General features: G+C 41.5%; 1 protein-coding gene across 3 annotated transcripts; it reads right to left on the reverse strand.

The window, feature by feature from the left end:
- Positions 1–969: 969 nt before the first annotated feature.
- spry4 (sprouty homolog 4 (Drosophila)) lies at positions 970–20871 on the reverse strand. Of its 3 annotated transcripts, none has more exons than XM_078551097.1 (2): positions 20712–20871; positions 970–6505 (listed from the first exon to the last, which is right to left on the reverse strand). In XM_078551097.1, exon 2 carries the CDS (start codon positions 6463–6465, stop codon positions 5539–5541), a length of 927 nt encoding a protein of 308 aa, XP_078407223.1. In that variant the 5' UTR covers positions 6466–6505; positions 20712–20871; the 3' UTR covers positions 970–5538. The 3 variants fall into 3 exon arrangements, 2 of the variants coding, with proteins under 2 accessions (XP_078407223.1, XP_078407222.1); XM_078551096.1 differs by lacking the exon at positions 20712–20871 and adding an exon at positions 8340–9460; XR_013577831.1 differs by lacking the exon at positions 970–6505 and adding an exon at positions 16644–17504.
- Between the last annotated feature and the right edge of the window lie 1301 nt (positions 20872–22172).

Below are 22172 nucleotides of genomic sequence, written 5' to 3' on the forward strand. Positions count from 1 at the left end.
CTGTCCCTCCTCTCCTGAACTCACTGATTCATGTTGGGGTGTTGCTTCACGTGTGTCAGCCAAGCCCACTACCTTGCACATGCAGCCATTCATTATTGGCGAGCCTGAAGGGTGAGTTCTTACAGGCAATGTGCTATGGAGGATATTACTGCTCTATCTGATCCTGTCTTTCCCAGGTATCCACATGCATGCACTTACGCTGAAACGAGACATTGAGTAATGGTCACTCTTAGGCACTGGGGACAATGCAGCTTCTCCACTACTGCAGCGAGGGGTAAAGTTAAAAAATGTTGCTACTGGACTAGTAATCCAGAGGCCTGGACTTGTGATCTGGAGACATGAGTTCATAACCTCACCCTGGGGAATTTAAACTCATTTAACTAAATAAAGCTAGAATAAAAAGTTAGTTTCTGTAATGGTGATCATAAAATTATCAGGTTGCCGCAAAAATCCATCTGGTTCACTAAAATCCTTTAGGGAAGTAAACTTGCTGTTCTTACCCAGGCCGGTCTATATGTGACTCCAGATCCAAAACAATGTGGTTGGCTCTTAACTGCCCTATGAAATGGCCTAGCAAGCCACGCAGTTTAAGGATGGACAATAAATGCTGGCCTTGCCTGCATCCCATGAATGAATGGTGAAAAAATACTGAGATCAGTTTAGAGGATTTTGCACCTCATAGACCATAACAGCAAAGGCCTATCCTACCCTCATCCAACATTTCACCCTGGCCAATTTCTGTTTTCTAACCTCAGAGTGTAACGGGCTTTCGTTGTGTGCCTATTACCAATCAAGCCGAGCTCATGAACTCAGGAGGGTCAGGATGGAGCCTGAGGCCAATATTTCCCCTTACCTTACTGGGCAGCACATCGGATCAACAGTGCCATTCAGAAAAGCTCAGACTAATACAAGGTTATTCCAAAGTATAAGTACTGTGGAAGAACAAAAAAAAATCCTTGCAAGACCAGAGCATTTTTTTTTATCATCAATATATTTTTTTCTGATTCATACATACATCACTTTTTTCCCCTCATTTTACACAATCAAGGAAATCTCACAACAGGAGAAATTCTAAAATAAATACTATAAAATAGAACCTTCAAATAAATATTCTTACAAGAACCCTTTTCCAACAGAATCAGAAACAGAACTCTACACAGCTTTTCATGTTAACACAAAGGTGCCAAGTTAAACATGAACAGGAAATTGTAATGACTGGTACTGATAGCATGAATTTCAATGAAGTTCACAATTACTCAAGTTGTGTCTTAAAGAGTACCACACAAATGGAGATTCTGGTAGGTGCCAACTTGGTTGAAATTTCCGGAATTCAGCAGGGATATACAATAATTCTGCCCCTCTCTCTCTTGCCCTCATGCAATTGGATTATTTTGGTGGTACAGTAAAGGTTTAGGAAAAGAATCCTCACGAATATTGATCATGATATTACAGAAGAGAATTAGGTCAATTTTCTACGGCTTTCTTTACAACCTGCTTAAGCCATCTCTCCTTCTCTTATACTGAGTTATACTGGGGTATGGATCCGTGGGCACTGGTAGCCTTCTGGTACCTCTCCCAAGTGGTCATGTTTAAGCCTAGACAGAGGGTTGAGTAGGATCTTTGATGAGGTGAGGGGCATCTTAAGATGATCCCAACCCTGCTTCCAATCAATATCCACACATGAGCATTTCTAGCATGAGTCTTTAGCAAGCAATCAGGAAAGTTGTTTTCACACTGCCTCAGTAGGGCTCCTACCATTGTCCATCAAACCCGTTTTCCTATGAACTAATCACAACTGACATGGTTGGGGAAGCCTGTGGATGGTAGTACATATATCCTTTACATATCAAGAGTCTGGCGCAGGCACACCACCCCTCTCATTTATTTGTTGATAGAAAGGTCATGATCAAATGACCCAAGTTCTGCCCTCAATGTTTAATGATGTTGGTGTGACAAAAGCATACCAAAATACATCAAACTTCTAGCTGGTTTTACTTGGGTCTGTTTCAGTCAATTCCTTGCCTTGCAGAATTTTATACATATAGAAAGTGCCTTATTCAAATCACTGTACCAAGAAAACAGCCACTACACTGCAGGACTTGGGAGCAGAAGAACTTCTCAGCCAACGGGATGGATTTAAAACAAAGTTACCAGTCTTTAGAGCTACTGCATTTACACATATGGAACTTGCACAGGGTCCACAACTGCATGTTACATTCAACAGAATGGAGCAATACTTTTAAGGCTGAATTGGCCTTATATGCACATGTACAAACAGCGACACATATCAGGGAACAGCAATACCAAACTGAGCTAGGCAGATGAGAAAAATACAATTCAACACAAGTGCCTACATTCAGTTTCCACTTTACATTAAACAGAAATCCAGAAACAACATGTATTTATATAGCGCCTTTAACAGAGTCAAATGGCTCAAAGCGCTTCACAGGAGCGTTGTCAAACAAAATTTGATGCAGAGCCACTTAAGGAGATATTAGGGCAGGTGACCAAAAGCTTGGTCAAAGAGGTAGGTTTTAAGGAGCATCTTAAAGAAGGAAAGAGAAGTAGAGATGTCGAAGTTTCTAGAGGAAACTTCAGAGTTTTAGTCCTTGGCAGCTAAAGGCACAGCCATCAACGGTGGAGCAATTAAAATCAGGGATGCTTAAGAGGTTGGAATTGAAGGAGCGCAGGTATCTCTGAGGGTTGCAGGACTGGAAGAGATTACAGAAGTAGTGAGGGGCAAAGCCATGGAGAGATTGAAAACAAGGATGAGAATTGTGAAATCAAGACTTGGTTAAACTATGTGTAACCTACATTGCTTGTAGGCACCTGTACAAACAGCACACCAGTCTGGTTCAATTTGAGTTTGAATTATCATTGTGCATACATATTAGGGATGACTGAGACAGAAGGGGAGTGTGTATGAGGAGGATAAGATAAAGGGCAAACAGATCCTTGGACCTCTCCCCCCTATACTCGTGTCAAAGAAAACATCACACAATACACATTTATCCTTTGTGAATGGAATTACAACAGGCCGGCAGTTTTGGATAAACTGAATCAGCAACAAAGAGGCAAAACACTTGTCTGTGACTTGTCTATGGAACACCAGGCTAGTGAAACTGTCATTCCACATCCTCCATTCAGACTATCTGCTTTGTTCTTTCAACATTCATGTTCAGCACTGCGATACTGCACTGTCTTTCTTTTGAATGCGTGGTAGAACCCAGCTCTTACTAACACTGCAACTGCAGGCTGCCCTTGCTGAGTGAGAGGAGCAGTAAGTGCAGCATCGCTGGAGACATATTCTATCCTCTTGCTGATCACTATTCTGGTTGGCCCTGAACATCCTGTTTCCATTAGTCATGCTGGACTGGAAACTGGAGTTCCGTCCCCTGTGGGCAATCACATCAGATATTGTGAATGTTGGGTTTGCTTCGGTTGCCAGCAATATTTAGAGGAGAATTGGAAGGAGGACTGCAATGCTCACGAGTTAACCAGCTTCATTAACATTTTAAGCTGCATTTGTAGAGCTTCTCAATAAATAATTATTAAAGATATGATGTTAAGATCATTAAAAGTATGTATATGCAATTCTCTAAAACACATCTGTACTCCAATCCCTGTGTACTACATGATCTTAGTTCCATGATCCAGTAATATTATCAGCATCAAGTCATTGTTCAGTTTAGTCCCAATTTATTTCTAGTTTTCTAAGCAGAATAAATATTGGCATGAGTTGCTAAAATGATTATTTCTCAATACTTGTTCTCACTTATCTTTATCGTTCAGTAGATGTTAAAATGGCAAGAGTTTCAAATGATAAACTAAAATTTTATTTTTTTTTAAAAATCTCATTTTACTAGCTAGTATATTTTTAAAATTTCATTCAAAAATGTTCGATTTTATTATTTAAGAACAACAGTGGCATGAAGATCTTGTGGATATTACATAAGAATGGAAATGACTGAAGTGAATTCTATAGAGACAGGCTTGGGTAGAAATATTTTCCTTTTCTCTGTCATAAGCATTGCAATTGTTGCTTTTCCGCTTCTTAGTTTCCTTTTATTATAAGACATTCCAATCACCCTCCCTAGCCTGTTTACTACAAGGTCTTACACAGCTTTCCTGGTTTAACAGGTGCAAATATTGCCAATTCTTGCTACCGTGCACAGCACTCCTTTAAAGCTGCATGGTTAAACTATAGGGCTACACATACCTTTGAACATGCAACCTCAAGGGCCTAAACTCATATATTGTTGGGCAATTGTAATTTTTTTAAATAATGCAAAGACATCATGTGCCTTTTCTCCCTCATATATGTTTATGTTTATAGTCAGGGTAAGAATTGTAAATTATTATTACTTTTATATAGTAATAACTTTTTAATTGCATTGTTAGCGGTTACTTTTGTAGTTTATTTTAGTTTGAAAAAAGCCACTGTCATCTACTCATGCCTGCAGTTCTTGTGAAACAAAAGTCTCTCACACCTAATGAAATAATCCCGTTAACCAGTGGTACTGCTGATGTGCTAAGAAACTCTCACAGACCAAGAAACCAGGCTTAATCGGGACTAAAAAGGAAATGTGAAGTTTTGTTGCAGACATATGACGCACGCAAAAATATCTTTTCAAACAGTTAAACCATGGAGCCTTTCTAGCATTCAGGAAGTGACATTCTGTTGTATAAAATCAAAAAGAGTTAACACATCAAAAGCTTAAATAGCCCATTGGGTAGAGAGTGGGAAACCTTACCTAAAGACACAAAAAAATACTTTACTGTTTTGCTTCAAGATTCTAATCTAAAGCGTCTAGTAAGATTTTATTATGACTTCATCCAGTCTGCAAACTAGTACACTGAATTTTGCGGCGAATATAATTTGGCTTATTTTGCTTTCAATGCTATTTTCTCAGACTCCTTTGGCACAGGATGGAACAAGATTTTAGATCTCACCTAATGGGTAATGCACGTGATCTAAGCAGTTTAGAGGAATATTTGCTATCAATCATATTGCAAAAAAAAAGACCTGATGTGTGCAGCTACTGCCACGAGGCTTCCATAACCCTAGAACATATAGAAATGCATCTCATCAAATTCTGTGTGGCATGTCAAAAAAAGCAGAGCGGACTGTAAGAAATGTTGGCATTAGCAATCGGCCTGAAGTCCACCAGGATGATCTCAGCCAACATATTACATGGTGAGAATTCAAGGTGGTTACTTAGGCTGTTTAGGATTTATACTTCTGCCCATTTCACTCCTCAAAAAAAAACGTTCAGTTTTTGAATGGAACACCCTCCAAATATCAACAACAAAAGGTATGAATTTCTAAACAACTTTGCAAAACCCCCGTGCTTAACTGCTTCTTAAAAGTTTCCTCTAATTATGTATTTCGTCCACTTCAGAAAGATGGGTAGGATTTACCCACTCACTACTGAACAGACCATGTCATTTTTTGAAAGCAGGGACTTGCAAAGGGCTGAACTAGAAAAGTACGGGTGTGAATTATAGTTCCATTAACCACATCACACACTCCCCACATCAGGACGGCTTCTCCCCACTGCAGGATGACACCTCTGGAACCTTGCAGTACACACTGTTGGAATTCTTGCAGCGGCATCCTGGGCGGCTTACAGTATCGTAAAACTTCTGGGAGAGTTTGACACATCCAGTAGCAGGCAAGTAGCAGAGCAAACAAGGCAGAAACACAGACATGGCGCCCATGCAACACCAGCGGGCACAACAGTTAGAGTGGGAACAGGAGCAAGGGTGATCGGCACAGGATCTTTCATCGTCGTCATTGGTGCAATGGTAGAAAATCCCTGTTACCAGACACATGCAGGTGGCATAGTTGACAACTTTCTGGGGGGAGCACAGGCACCTCTGACTGCAGACCCAGCAGAAGGGCAGAGTTCTGGGTGAGGTGCACTGGCTGCACTTACACTTCCCGCAGCCCTCGCACAGCAACATGTGCTTGCCAGTCTCCTGGCCGTGGGCGGAGGTCTCTTTAAGGTCGATGGCTTCGGAGGCGGATGATTTGGGCTGTGATCGAACGGCCCTCTGGCAGTCCTGCTGATCGGCCACCGGTGGCGGCACCGCGTGGTCCAAGAGCCTTTGGTCCGAGGAGGTGCTGCTGCTGCTGCTGATGGAGCTGGGTCTGCCCGTCAGAGAGCTCCAAGACAGGGCAGGGTGCTGAGGGAGTTCATGGTGCTCACATCCCTGGTCGCGGTGACTGAGGGCTGTTGATACCTGCTGGGACGCCCTGCTGTGGGGGTTGGCGTTCCTGCTGGGTTGGGCGGCGATAGGGTTTTCCACATAATCGTTTTCCAGCCGGTTGGGCTTCATTTGGTCCATGGGGAGGATGGTGGTGTGCTGCAATCTGCCGTAGGGTAGCCGGCCGTCCAGAAAGGGTTGGAAGACGGAAGCGGGACTTGCAGCATTCCGGCCGAGTGAAACCCGGCGCTCCATTGGACTCAATCCCCTCGATCCTCAATCAGATTTCCAGCGCCTGGCACAAAGAAAATCAGATATTTATATACATGTACATAAAACAAAACACACACACACACACAACACACACAGGTGCTGCAACATTGAAACAAAACAATACTCAACATCATTCTGTAAAACCCTGTGCACCTGACCAGGGGCAAGGGTTCAAGTTGCTTTAAATTCTTACAGCGGGATCCGCAGGTTTGGGAGCTGGAAGCGATCCCGACATTCGGGACAGGTCACAGTTTATAAGGTTCCTTTTCTCATGCTTGAAGATTGATTTACCAACTCTGCCGAGTTCTCATCTTATTTGTGGTCGAGGTCACATGTCCTTCAAGGTGGAAACCTCCAAAACGTCAATCAAACCAAGTGGCCAAGTCCTGGGTATTAACACTCAGAATCCACACTGCAGTTTCTTGAGCTGCCGTTTCCCCTTGCTGACCGACCAAGTTATGACAAAAGAAAACGAAAACAGGACTGAGAAAGAGGGAACTTTGTGCAACTAACTCAAGGCCCTTAAGGGAGGTTGAATGTTTTCTTTTTTGTTAAAAAAGAAATAATCCTTCCCCCACCACCCCCCACAATCAACGATTTTTTCGTTCCACTTCAGTTATATCGATCTGACATCTCATCCCGGGGTTCTGTCCTGCATTTTCATTTTTCCTTCACTCTTGCCCTTTGGTTACTCTCCCTTTCGTTCGCACTGAAGGTGCTGACTGTCATTCATGAACCCGAGTTGCTGCAGTAACCCAGGGAAGAGGGTATATTAAAACCGTGCAATAATCTCCACCGATGTTTGCATTGCAGACAGGCGTGTGAATGCATGTACAAAGAGAAAGGTTGGAAATTACCAGCAGCCAGACTGATGGACGAAGAGACAGGTAAAAAAATAATTTTCAAGGCACGATCAAAACGCCCCAGCTTAAACGGGTCTCCTGCACAGGAAGAGATTAGATATTTCCTCTTGAATTATTCAGACAATATTCCATGAATTAAAGTGCCTCTTTTCTCCGCGACTAACATATAAAGAGCAGATATGTATCCATCTATTTACTGTCAAAAAATACAACGGGCTATGTTTTAAATGGGACAATATTATGTGCTCTAAATAATACATTGAACAAGCACACCATGAGATGGAAGGATGAATCACTGTTGTAATTTTAACTATGAAGACGGGAGTCTGCATCTCGGGCGCAGTCAATAATGGAATTTCATTCATAAATCGCCGATTAATGAATGGACCCATTTGGCAGCACTCCGGGTGGCCAGAATGTGTTTTGAATAATCGATTCAAGCCATTGAAAGATACAATGAAGCATATTATCATAATAACCCTCATTTGTAATTGCGGGAGCCGGGTTTACACAATAAATTCAGCCTCCACTATTTAAAACATTAACTCTGAGATGTCTTTTAAATCCCGCTATAGTTTGAGAACCGGATTCCCTGTTTTCCATTTTACTTAATACGAACAAGACACCGAAAAACATATTATCACGATTAACAGCCCCGGGTACGTGTTTAGACTGCAGGTTATTTCGCCCTGTCGAAATGTTTAACATAGATTTGAATACGTTTAAAGAGAATTCGGTGCTTTTGTAAATTCAGACAGCCGCTTTCTGCGAGCAAGGTTTAATCTGACAGCGCTTCTTTCTCTTTGAAATCTATTCAAAGGTTATTAATTTAGCAAATTAATTTTAAGAGAAACAATTCTGCTGCTATCCGTGCGCGATTGAAGATGCGTTCCTTAGTTTAATTTACAGGAGGAAAGAGGATCAGAATCGCATAATTGCAATATTTAACTAATAAATCAACATGTGCAACTGTGATAAATAAAACATACTTACTTTAAACGTCCCCAGAATGATAACTAGCCTCGCTAACACCCAGGTGCAATGGGGGATGCTCTGCTTTGTAGATGCAGTGTTGCTTGGCGTGAGGGCGCACAGTGGCGGATTCTGCGTAACTTTGTGAATGAAAACGGCTGGCAGTGGATGGGAGGGTAGTAATTTCCTTAATTTTGTTTTAAATCAATACCGAATAAACAAAGAATGCATCAGTAAACTTAGTAACTCCCCACACCGCACCAGTAACCGTCAGGGGACATTGCAGATGCAATCCTTGCTTTTGCAGCTTCACATTGGAGATTGTGGATGAATCATTGATAAACTGCAGAGACTCCAGCTCAGCCCCGTCCATCAGCCCCACTGCCAGTGAAATGCAATTTTTTTTTCTCTTTTTCGCACTCATGAATGGAAAGGCACAGCTAACGCACTGCGCATGCGGCACCCTCGCAGTGCGCCATGGGAGTTGGAGTCCGCTCACTGCTTCACCCTCCCAGTGGCAGGTGCTCGGTGAACCACAACTCCCGTCGGCCCGCGCGACCCGCCTCCGCTTCCCACGGCTTCATTTGCATGCCGGCTTGCTATAGGGCGCGGAGCAGCCGCCCAAGCGCCGATTGGCCAATTAAAGAGGAAATGCCGCATCCGGTGACGGCCGATTGGATGGGTGATGGTGGGCTTGTGAAGTCCGTGCAATGATTGGTCGGAACGGCGTTCATTGAGATATTCTCTGAGGTTGCTGTGCCCTGGAGAATGGAGACAGTGAGAGCGAGCAGTGGCTGTGACTTACAGCGACACCCTTCACAGTTTTAATACACCCTTTATTGGAGGTTTAACACAGCATCCACAATTTGTATCTGAGCACTTATTGCTGCAGTCCTAACATGTCCCCGTCAGGAGAGCGGGACTTTGGGGTCCCTTTTAAAGCTTAGCCAATAATGTTGTCTCTCGAATTGCAATGCAGCAAAGTCAACTTGATTGAATGCGGAAACCCCAGTACTTCACAACTTGCATTGATATAGAGCATTTAACATAATAAAACGTGCCGAGATGCTTCAAAGGAGCGCTATAAAGCAACATTTGACACCAAGCCACATAAGGTGATATTAGGCTAGATGACCTAAAGTTCAGTCAAAGGGATGGGTTTTAAGGAGTGTCTTAAAGGAGGCTAGAGAAGCAGAGAGAATTGCAGAGAAGCTGAAGGCATTGCGGCTAACAGGAGTGTGATTAAAATCGGGAAAGCCCAAGGCCAGAACTAGAAGAGTGCCCATATCTCAGTTGACTGTAAAACTCAGGGCAGGAAATAACAGAGGGGGAAGACCATGGAGGGATTTGAAACCAAGGATAAAATTTTCAAAATCAAGGTGTTGCTTAACTGGGAGCCAAAGGTAGGTTAGCAAGCACAAGGGAGTTAGGCGAGTGGGACTTGGTGCAAGTAAACATGGGTGACAAAAGTTTCGAATGTCCTCAAGTTTATAGAGGATAAAACTAAGGAGGACAGCCACGAGTACTTTAGAATAGTCAGGTCTAGAGGTAACAAAGCCATGGATGTGGGTTTTAGCAGCAGATGAGCAGAAGGCGATGTTACACTGTTGGAAACAGGTGGTCTTAGTGATGGGGTGATATATGTTATGGAAGTTCATCTCCGAGTCAAATAAAACAGCAAGATTGCAAACAGTCTGGTTCGGCGTCAGAGAGTTGCTAGGGAGATGGACAGAGTCAGTGGCTAGGGAGCCAGAGTTTGAAGCAGTTACAAACACAATGGCTTCTATCTTCCTGGTAATTATTTGAAGGAAATTTCTACTCATCTGGTACAAGCAGTCTGATAGCTTAAAGACCGCTACTCTAACGTGCTCTATGAATACATCAGCACTGTGATTTGATTGTGCTTATTTTTAATAAATACCAGCTGGATCAGGAGTAATGCCAAACTAACACTGTTGGATTTTATGTCTAATAATATGTAAGTATCAAGCATGAAACAAACCTGCCTAAAATGAGACTTACCGGTAGCAACAAACATATATGTGGTCTACAACACTACTCGATTGCTAACAAACAGATTTGTTTGTGCTAAGCATCCCACAAACTCTGACCACGTGCATCAAAACAGTTTTGCAATAGTTTAACATTGGGTGCATTGATTTTTCTAAATGAAGGACATGATCACTGGGTATTTGTACATTTTTCCTCTTTGGGAAAATAATGTAATTATCAAGCTTCATCTAAAATGTAACAAACATAATTTCAAAAGAGCACCCTGCTGTCAGGCCCAGCACTAAGGCTTGGTTGGCCTGGGAGCAAGCCTTACTTTCCCTGTTGCACTCAGCTCCATTCCTAGATTCTGTAATGAATACATTATAGCAGAACATTTTCACCTCCAGATATCAACTAAAAAACAAAACCAGTAGGGTACATTTTACAAAGAATTATCAACTTAACTAATTACTGTACAAAACAAAATGAACACTGATTACCAATTTTCCAAATGGCAATTAAGTTTAGCAAAACAACAGAATCTGAAAATGATACAAAATTTGTTGCTTCCCTCTCCATCACACTCCTTGGCACTTTGTACTATATGTCCACATTCTACTAAGGTTCAAGTTAGCCCATATCTCACAATATCATTAAGTTGCCAGGGACACCTCCAGTTCTCAAAATGCTCCTATTGTGCAACTGAGAATGATCACGTTTCCAACATTAGCCATCCTTCTGATCTTTGAGTAAATTTGCCTATACTTACTGACTTAGGGAGAGTGCCTTGCTCTGTGCATAGCTTCACTGAGCTGAGCCTTTCTCTTTGTTTTTGTCCTGAGAAAGGAAAGTCTATGTACCACTCTCCCCCATTTGGCTAGTCTCTGTAAGTCAGCTCAGCTGCATGGCGTAGTTCAGAGATTTGATTACACAAGGGTACAGCCACCCAGAACCATGGTTAAAACTCAAAAGAGTTACAGCCACCCAGACCAGCTCTTAAGAGCATGTTTGTAGATGCCTAGTTTTGTGGTGCCATTGGTTCCCTGCAGGTTGAATCATTTATACATAGCAATATAGCCAATGACAATGCATGTGTCAGCTATCAGCCGCATATTAAAGTGAAAGTGCCTATAGGATCTAGGCAGAGGAAGGAGATTCTTATCCCACCAGCACTGGCTTGATTTAAATCCAGGTCCCAGAGGTGAAAGGGCTTTGTTCTTAAACCACACCATTACCCACAATCTTTTTCAATTAAGAGTTATGCAGACGTTCAACTATCAATCAGTGGTTCCACTCAATCACTTGACTGGAGCACAGACATGGATTGTGATACTAAAACACAGAATATGCACAACATGAGTGATAAACAGAGAAACCCACCAATAAATTTACTGAAGTGTAACACAATGAGGCACACTCCAACAGAGGCAAGAACAATAGATAGCGGAAAGTGTGTTGCATGGGCATAGCACAATTCAAGGAGTTCAAAGGACATCAAAAATAACAAGTAAAGTTTAGTAAATCAACCGAACCACAAGATGTGTATGATTATGCTCATAGATTTTGCATAGGGTGAATGGAGAGTTGAGAGCTGACAGAGCCTGTCTTTTATTGCACTAAGGCAGAACGCACATACAACTGGTCAGATGTAATAATTGACAATGAAGGCTAATAAGGCAAATTACTGGAGAGTTATAAAGTTTCATGTTTTTACAGTTTGATTTTTGTATACAATAACCTGTAGTATTACAGTCACATCTCATCTTAGCAAGCTACAGTCAACCAGTTTAACACAAATGCGCCAATTTAAAATACTCCAACATGCATTCAGTTAAAATATTCAAAATGGATTGCTTTTCTTTACTGTATATTTCAAGTTTGGATTTCACTGGCAGCTTAAACTACATATTATGATTTATAGTTTACATTATAAGCAATACACGTAGTGCTGCACAAGTTTCAGGAGGCAATAATTTCTTCCTTAGGCACCTTAGAAACTCACAGAATGAAACCATTAAAGTTCCAAAGTTTATCCTTCAGCATCCTCTCAGGTCCCTGAGGTAGTGTAAAATTCCTGTGAGATTTACAAGTCTTGCTATAATGTACTACAATATTGGGCTCAAAATAAAGGAAGATTCAATAGTTGCTTACTAGCATCAACAGACATGTAAAAACAGGACATCCTTCATATTCGATTTGTTTTTAATAATAGAATCACACAATAAGTGCAAGTACTAATCTATCCCTGCAGCCGGTACTTCACATGAAAGCAATTTACACTTACGTGCCCCCTTAATCCACACACACTTTCCTCTCTACAGACCAGCTCAAGTGACAGATGCCACCGGGAGCCTATGCTTCTGCCTCTCTACCACGCAGCGGCAGGGACATAGAATGAGGATGCAGGTGGGCGGGAACGTGCAGATTGAGCTCACACAGCCCACCCACATCAAACAATGCCAGTCCCTTGCTATGCAGCAGGGGTGCTGTGCTGCTTGGCATCAATTGAATGCGTATTTTTAATTAAAAATATATTTGAAGTGGCAGATTGTTTACGGTAGAACTGCAATATGAATGGTTCTACCTGCAATGGTTGAGTTTCAGGCACATTTATCTTTAAAGGTTCGGTTTAAATCACCTACGAAGTTCACCGTAAAAAATTTTTTTGCCACTTCAGGTTCTAACTAGAACCCAACCTGACCTACTTGGGCAACGTTAGGAGTGAATCTTTTGGTCTCACGAGACCAGTAAGAAAATTATTAGTTATCATAATTTAGGAAATTCGGTAATGGCGGGGAAGGTTCCATCACTGATCTATATTTAATTAAGTAACATTTTAAATCAGTATATGTTCATGGGATTAGATGAAGAGGAACGGGATGTGGCTTGGGTGGAGCATAAACAACAGCATGGATCTGTAGGGCCTAATGATCTGTCTTTGTGCTGTAAATACTTCTTAATATTTTGTAAAGCTAGGGTTGTTCACCTTAGAGCAGAGAAGGTAAAGGAAAGATTTGATGGGGCCTTCAAAACCATGAAGCGTTTTGACAGTGTGAATAAGGGAAACTGTTTCCAGTGACATAACGGTCACTAGCCAGCAGACAGAGATTTAACGTGATTGGCAAAAGAATCGGCAACACGAGAAAACATTATTTTACACAGTGAGTTGTTGTGATCTGGAATGCGCTGCCTGAATGAGTGGTGGAAGCAGATTCAATAGTAACTTCCAAAAAAGAATGGATAAATATGTGAAGGAAAAAATTGTACAGGGCTATGGGGAAATAGCAGGGGAGCGAGATTAATTGGATAGCTCTACCAAAGTGCTAGCATGGGCATACAGGCTAAATAGCCTCTTTCTGTGTTGTATCAGTCTATAATTCTAAACCAAGTGGTGTCAGATGTGAATTTACGCTGTCCAAAATCATTCATGGTTTACCATCAATTCAGTTTCACCCTCTTAAAGATGCAAATTTAAGTTTCCTTCTACAATCACAGTTTATTTTGCCTTGAAAGCCCTATTAGGAATAGTAATTTTACAATCCTTGTATGAAACAAAATGTCCAATTCTCATGGTCAGAATAAACAAAGATCTGGAAATATCAAATTCACTCACTGGCCATTTCAACCAGGCATAATCTGGAAAATGTTACAACTCCACTCAATGGCTTAAAGCTAAGCTCATAAGAAATACATGGTATTGATCAGGGTTGCAACTGATGCCATAAAAACAGGTCATTTGAAAACAGTTGTGCAAAGTCTATTTAATCTTTTGTTGAGCAATTCCAATCAAACAACAGAAACTATCTTACACTAAAATGCACTGTTGTTTCCTGGAGATTATTTTTAGCTTGCTACGCATTAATAAAAGTGCAAATGAGGTCAAGTAGGGCAACATCATGGTTGGATTAAAATTCTATAACAATCAGAAAATCAAGTGCACACACTGCACCTTTTCTTCATTTGAATGTACACGCTTCATTTACCCAGATAATTCTAACCAAATAAAACTATTCCTATATATTTAATTGTATAAATCTGCATTTATAGCATGTTATCATACCTCTCAGAAATGACATTGAGCCCTAAAATAGTCATAATATTGATATGCAGTGGCTGTTGTTACCTAGCAAATACAGTGATCATTTTGCATTCAACACAATTTGGCGAATGGTAATTCAACTCCTGACTCCCCAAAGCCTGTCCACCATCTACAAGGCACAAGTCAGGAGTGCGATGGAATACTCCCCACTTGTCTGGATGAGTGCAGCTCCAGCAACACTCAAGAAGCTCAACACCATCCAAGTCAAAGCAGCCTGCTTGATTGGCACCCCATCCAACACAATAAACATTCACTCCCTCCACCAGCAACACCCAGTGGCAGCAGTCTGTACCAACTACAAGATGCACTACAAGGCTCCTTCGACAGCACCTTCCAAACCCGTGACCTCTACCACCTAGAAAGACAAGAGCAACAGATGCATGGGGAACACTGCCACCTGCAAGTTCCCCATCCAAGCCACACACCATCCTGACTTGGAAATATATCCCTGTTCCTTCACTGTCGCTGGGTCAAAATCCTGGAACACCCTTCCTGACAGTACTGTGGGTGTTCTTACAACACAGGGACTACAGTTCAAGAAAGCTGCATCACTTTCCCAAAGGCAATTAGGGGTGGGCAACAAAAAAAAGTTCAGAAACAATAATGAGATAAATAACCAGTCAATCTGGTTTTTTTTTTAGTAGCGATGGCTGAGAGAGAAATGCTGGCTAAGACTCATTGCCCTTCTTTGAATAATGCCATGCGATATTTAACATCCATTTAGTGCATCAGGCAGATTAACATGTCATAGAAAGGCAGCACCTCTGACAGCGCACCACTCAGTCAGTATTGCACTGGACTTTGTTGATCCCAGTCTGGGATGCCAGTAACCTTAACAACCCCGAATTAGAGAGGTTCGCTCTTCGGTGACCCTTGGGGAAAATATTTTAGATACTGGGTGCAGCCAAAATTAGGCTTGGTTGTGATGCCAACCACAGTCAAATAGCCAACCAACAATATGCAGCTAGTGAGATTCGAGTTCGCATTAGTGTTTTGCTCTTAGGGACAGGAGTGATTACACACGAATAATCAGTATTTGGGTGTAGTGTTGAGGGTGCTTGTTACTTTTGGAATCACATCACAGTAAGGAGCCGATGCCTTCAGGCAATAGAGGAAGGAAGGAAATTGGAAGAGAAAATTGGTGAGAAAAAAATTGTTAACCTGTCAGCCGACTGCCACAGTAGAGGTTTTGTGTATAAAGCACATTTGGGAAGCATTAGCCTTTGCCTAGATGTCACTGTGACACTGTGATCTTTGAAGTTTAGGATCTATAATTAAGAAAACAGAGTAGAACAAACATCTTGAGTGTAGGAGTTTAATTTTTTGCCTAAGATGCAACTTTGTGCAATTATAAACACATATGTCTATTTTCTTTAAATAGTGAAACTTACTGCAATGTACTTATATTAATGGTAAATGGGAATGATGAACTAATTTATTTCCTATAGCCAGAATATCGTGTGCAGCAAATGAATGCATCAGTGTTTATTAAAGAAGTCTTCAGTCCTCCCTCTTCACTATTATCAAGCTACCTGCCATAAAAAAGCATAATACACACAGCCTGACTCAATCATATAGCACAGAAGGCCATTCAGCCTACTGTGTCTGTGTCTGCTCTTTGTTTCCATTGCTAGCACAGAACCGTGGTAAATTAAATTTAAATGCTACTCTTTATTCAATATGAATCTTAAATAACAAATGACTGGGTGCTGCAGCAGCTATTTGCAAACGGTCCTAAATTGGGACCTAAGCTCAGCTGAGGTTCAGACTGATGAACAGAAGTTCTCTTCTCTGCTGACTGTGAGGATGCAAAATGTAACAGTTTGGGCTAGCCTTGATTCAGTTCCAAACAGACACATAGCCTGAGTACAAAAGTGTCCACAGTCCAACACAAAAGATGTGGCAATCTCAAAAGAAGCCACAAAGATTTGAGCAGAGATGCATTACTAAGGGGTGTGTGTCTGAGGCTGAGATTGAGGAAAGGGAGCATTTTTGGATAGACCAGAGAGAGATTTATTCAACATCGGTCCACAATATAATCTGAACTGACAGTAATTGATGGTAACCCAGTGTGCCGAGAGTGGAAAAGTACTCAATTTCACAGTATCTTCAAAAGTCCAAAGATGACACTGAAATAAAGTTTGAGAGACTTCAGAGAACTGTTCAAACTAATACTAAATTGTATTAACCAGAAGACAAGAAACTTTCAAATCAATTCTATCTTTAATAAATGAGCTGTTGAAACTGGTGAAACTATTACAGAAATGATGATATACAGATACAGTTCAGATCAGCAGGCAGTTAACACTTCACTAGAAATGAGAATACAACTTATATGCCAAATGAATGAATTAATTGCATTTTATTGCTTGCACACAACTCTCAAAATCAGGAACAATAGCTAAACTCACGAAAAAAAAAGCAAAAATAGAATTCTTTACCCACACTTAAAAGACATACATGGCAACCTATAATATTTTTTTAAGTTTCTTGAAGTTCCACTGAGCAGATATGAGAATGCTGAGGCAAGGAGCCTAGCCAGACCTATTTTACAACACTTGCTTATCGCTAAAACAGATTATCTGGTCATTTATCCCATTGATGCTTATGGGACCTTGCTCTGTACAAATTGGGTGTCATGTTTCACTACATAACAACAGTGACTGCACTTCAGAAGTACTTCACAGGCTGTGAATGCTTTGTGATGCCCTGAGATTGTGAAAGGTGTTGCATAAATCCAAACTCCTTGCCTCCTCGCTGTTTGAAATAGGAAGAGCTTTGACAGCAGCTGCTCTGAAGGAACACAGAGCTCAACCCATCAAATGAAGGAGCTTCACATTATTTGGAAAGCAATGTGCGACTAAAGAAAGCAAAGAGGGAAAGACACCCCTGAGAGTCCCAAGCTAAGTAATTGTTATAACATTCAAAATCAATTGTAGTATGGTTCAAAGCTTTGTGCAAAGTCTTATTGAAGCACAGCATGTTATTTATTTACATCTTTGTATATATTTAAAAAAAACTCCTCTGGTCTCTTCCACTATTAAATGAGTTGGAGCTTGTCAGCAACACAATGGTTGTTTGATTCTAGTGGAATGCTAGGACAGTAGAGAAATAATCTGTGTTTATGAATTCAGTTTACAAACTTCAGCAAAATCCCAGGGCTCAAACTCCCTCAAAGTAAACAGATTATCTCAATAGTGGAAGTGACCTCAAGGCGTTTCTTCACTTGTGTGAAAGACTGGCAAATTTATCTTAATCCACCCTGAAAGATTTGAGTATCCTGAAAAATATGGACAGAAAGGCCATGGAGTTAAAAAGAAATCCATGAAGCTCAGAATTCCACCTGCCCAGCCTTGAGAGTCCAGTTTTTAATGGGCTGTCATCAAATTGGCAAAATCTAATGCACACCAAAAATATGAAAGCAGCATTAAAACACCTACTTCTGAAATCCATCATACGGAGGCATTGATGAGTAAGGTTTTCACTGAAATTTCATCAGAAACACCGTGATTCTCCGAACTCAAACCAACGGTGACATGAGGAACCTTTTTTTCACACAGCGAGTGGTTAGGATCTGGAATTCGCTGCTTGAGAGTGTGGTGGAGGCAGATACAATCAGGGCTTTCAAGAGGGAATTGGATAAGCTCCTGAAGAGAAAAAAAAATGCAGGCCATGGGGAAAGGGCAGGGCAATCAGGCGAACGTAGTTGCTTTTACAGGGAGCTGGCACTGACGATAGGGGCTGCATGGCCTCCTCTTGTGCTGTAACCATTCGACGATTCGATGACGTTACCTGTCCTGGTTCAGTTTTGGCAGAAGGGACAATTCTAATCCCGGTAGTTTTCGGTAGGTCCTTTGTAGTGAAAGATGTGAGAGAGAGCCTATTGAGTTTGTGTGTGTGTATACAACACAATGGCACAGCAGTGGAGGGTTGGGGTGGTGGTGGTGGTGGTGGGGGGTGCTGGGAAATCAAGCACAGTCATTTTACAAGGGGTCAGAATGCACATCTGCAGCTGTCCAAGATGGCATTTGCTCAATAATGGCAAACCTGGTAGAGCCGTGGGAACATGTCTAAAAGATTTATTTAATTTTTTACTTTTTAACTTTAAAGCACTGGTTATCTGTTTATTCATTAACTGGAGCATCGCTACATTAACACTGCCACATTACCAACACAACTTCAGCAATAATGGCTCCTTTAATTTAGGATGATAACCAAGGATTCAAATCAGCTAACCAGAGATCCTTAATGCATAAGTTATAAAGTAAAAATGATCTTAAGTGTTATGTAAATGTGATCCAAATAATTATGACAGGTATATTTTGCTCAACTCTCCCCCAGAAAATCCTTTGTATTTTATAAACCGTGTTACTGTAACCTATCACCGATGGTCAATGGCACTAGTTTGGGGAGGTTTAATGGGAAAATAAAACCATCACAGAATTGAAAATCCCCAAAACGCTAATAAAAAAAAACCTGGGGATCCCATGTAATAAAAATGGTATTTGATTTATTGGGTCACCATAAAACCAATGGCCCTTATGATAAACAACAGAATCAGGAAATGCAGCAAGGAATTCCCAAAGCATCTGTAAAAAAAACCCCCCGAAATCCCGTGTTATTTGAAAAAAAAAGGAATGTGATTGAGAACAACTGTAAACTAGAAATCCCAGCTACGGGGCCTGATTTAGCACATGCAGAACAGTCAGCCAGTCCCTTCCAGTAAATGGAAAAGAACACACCACCTCAAGGCTTTCTGTCTCAACCGTGTACATCTGTGAAGTTCAGGGCACGGGCTGGGAGGGGTGCGGTGGAATAAAAGTGGGAGTTTTTTTTAAACTCCAAATTCTGACAGAGTTTGCATTAGTTTACTAAAGGAGGCATGCAATAAAGCATTCTATTTTTTCACAATAGACAAACGAGGTAAGGGGTTTTTTTCCCCTGTTGTTCTGTGAACCCAGAGAATATATTGCAACTTGACCCTTAATCTCGCAACATGTCAAAAGAGGCGAGGGACAATAATCTTTGGAGATTGTTGAACAATTGCAGTGGGTAAACAATGATTAACATATTCAGCTTCTACGCTAGGAAGAATGAATGAGGCGAACAGCCTTGAGAGCATGAGAGGGAACGCCAAAAGATTTTAGTTTAGACGATGTAAATTAATAAAATGGTCGGCTTCATCTATTTAACCAGATCAGAATACAGACTGTGGCATTGGGGGCCAATATTTAGGTAGCGGTGCGGGAGAGTAAGGCTGAATGGGCTGAGTTTGTATGTGTTGGGAGGGGAAGGCAGAATTCTTTCTTTAAGTAGTGCTGGTGCAGACAGCCCGCCTGGCAGGCGCCCTGAGCCTCACAAAAGGACAGGATGTGTTCATTTGTAAGTAAACCGCAGAACGGAAATTATTGTAATTTTCTCTAAAGTATCCTACTGTCTGCTCTCCGCCCCCCACTCCCCTCCTCCCTCTCCTGCACACAGGCAAAAAGGAAGAGAGAGAGAGAGAGAGAAAAAGGATCAGTTTGAACGTGCAGTGAAGTTTGTCCATGAGCCAAAGTCCAAAGTTTTAAAAATAGAGAAATAAAACTTTAAGAAATGCTAAGTAGACCAGTTTTTGGCTGATTAGGAATAAATGCAAGCTGTGTCCCAGGCTAAAGCTGAAAATGCGACAAATCGGAACTTTATGTGTGATTGAATGCTACGAAAGCATTTTCTGGCTAATATGGTTTGAGTTAAGGCAGTATTTTGATATTTAAAATAACACTCCCCTTTTTTCACACACTCCTCCAAGTTTAATAAAGAGATTCCGATTTACTTTACGTTCCTTTCTCCAGCTGAGAATAAAATGATATGTAATACCACAGACAAGCTGAGTAAATGATCGCTCTGCAGCGAGTTTAAGGTGAAATCTTTTGATTGTTAGCGAGGGAGAGACATTCCTTCAAAATCTCGAATGCTGAGTCCAGGTTTGTTGGGGGGGGTGGGAAACTAGAGAGGTAACAATGCTGGCGAGACGAGTAACCCCAGAAAGTCGGTTTTACAAGTTAAACATGGTGGGTGGGAGGGAAATTCCTATTTTTAGTGTTAATAAAAAAAAAAATCTATTCTGGAATATCAAACCACTTGAGTGACACGTTTTAAAGGTGGTGGTTTGCACACACCCACATATTTTTTTTTTAAAATATACAGTTCAAGACAGGTTAGATTTTAACAATAAACATTGCACTCAGCGATGTTAATGCTCCTTCTTTGCAGGATCCGAAGAAGGGGCATTTATTTAGTTCAGAAGTCAAGACACTCACCGTGAAACAGAACCAGGGAGCCTGGCGGGTGGATCCTGGGAGTTTCTCCCTTATTATTTCGATTGGTCTTTGTGCGCTTTTCCAACTGATAAGAGTCTCTCCCGTGTATCGTTCGCTGCTGTTTATTGTTCGCGTGCTGTTCCTGTCAATCATCCTTTTGACAGCCCGGAAGGATCGGGGACTATACAAACAAGAGGGGTGGGAGGAGAGGCTACACGCCGTCCAATAACAACAAATACACCATTCTAGTACTTAGCAACGATGAATTCTATCAGCCTGCTCTTATTCCCTGAATGGTTTGGTTTTGTGCCTGTTGTCATGAATTTTGTTTCAAGCCCGTTGTAAAGTTGAGTTGGGGGGTGGGTGGGAGCCGAACTAAGAAAATTCGGAGAGGCAAGGTTTCTGCTGAAGTTTTCTTCGCTCTGATTGATTATGAAGTTTATTCTTGTGGAAAGTGGAGAATTGATTCGCGCGCCATGAGTTACTGTTCTGATCACAGGGCAGCCTGGGTCCAAATGAATGGTGGGACAGGGATTGAATGGTTTGCTCTTTTTCCTGTGCTCATTGTGAGAGGTTGACACTTTAGTGCAATGGTAAGGGAGTGCAGCACTGTCAGATGAGACGTTAAGTGGAAGATCCAAAAGCCTGCTTGATTAATGGATGTAAAATATCCTACAGCACTGTTCAGAAAAAAGTAGAGAGTTCCCATGCTGCCCTGGCCAACATTCATCCCTCTATGTAATCAAATATCCCAAGGCTTTTTGCAGGAGCATTACAACGCAAAGTATGACACCAAGCCACAGAAGGAGTTTGTTCCCGTGACCAAAAGCTTGGTCAAAGTGTTAGGTTTGAAGGGAGTACCTTAAAGAAGGAAATTGTGGCAGATAGGTGTAGAGGGTATTCCAGAGCTTGGGACTAAACAACTGAAGGTACGGCCACCAATGGTGGAGCAATTAAAATTGAGGATGCACTAAAGCAGAGAATTAGAGGAGCACAGATGTGAGTCCAGGGCTAGAGCTGGGGACCATTAAAGGAAAGTTGGCTAGATGGGCTAGTGGAAGGGAGGGTTGTGGCAGAGGCAGCTGACCAAATTGTCTCAATTTTAGTGACATCCTGAGCTCCTCACTATTGTTGTTGGAGGGGGCAGGGGGATGGGTTTAAAAAGGGGGTCACCTTTGGTTTCCAGAGTGTTCCAGTTTGAAGATTTTTCTTAGCACTGTTGCCTCAATTGCCTGAATATAAAGCTAGCCTCAGTAATGGTGGCCATGAAGCTATCATCAGTTGTCGTAAAAAATCCATCTGGTTCACTAATGTCCTTTAGAGAAGGAAATCTGCCATCGTTACCTGGTCTGGTCTACATGTGACTCCAGACCCACAGCAATTGTGGTCCAAGGGAAAATAGGGATGGGCAACAAATGCTGGTCTTGTTGGTGATGCCCAAATCCCATGAAAGAACAAAAG

The sequence above is a fragment of the Cetorhinus maximus genome, chromosome 10, assembly GCF_964194155.1.
Source record: "Cetorhinus maximus chromosome 10, sCetMax3.hap1.1, whole genome shotgun sequence".
In the NCBI taxonomy this organism is placed as follows: domain Eukaryota; kingdom Metazoa; phylum Chordata; class Chondrichthyes; order Lamniformes; family Cetorhinidae; genus Cetorhinus; species Cetorhinus maximus.

Excerpts from the sequence above, each read along its gene's own strand:
- spry4 (XM_078551097.1), bottom strand. The coding sequence starts at position 6,465 with ATGGAGCGCCGGGTTTCACTCGGCCGGAATGCTGCAAGTCCCGCTTCC.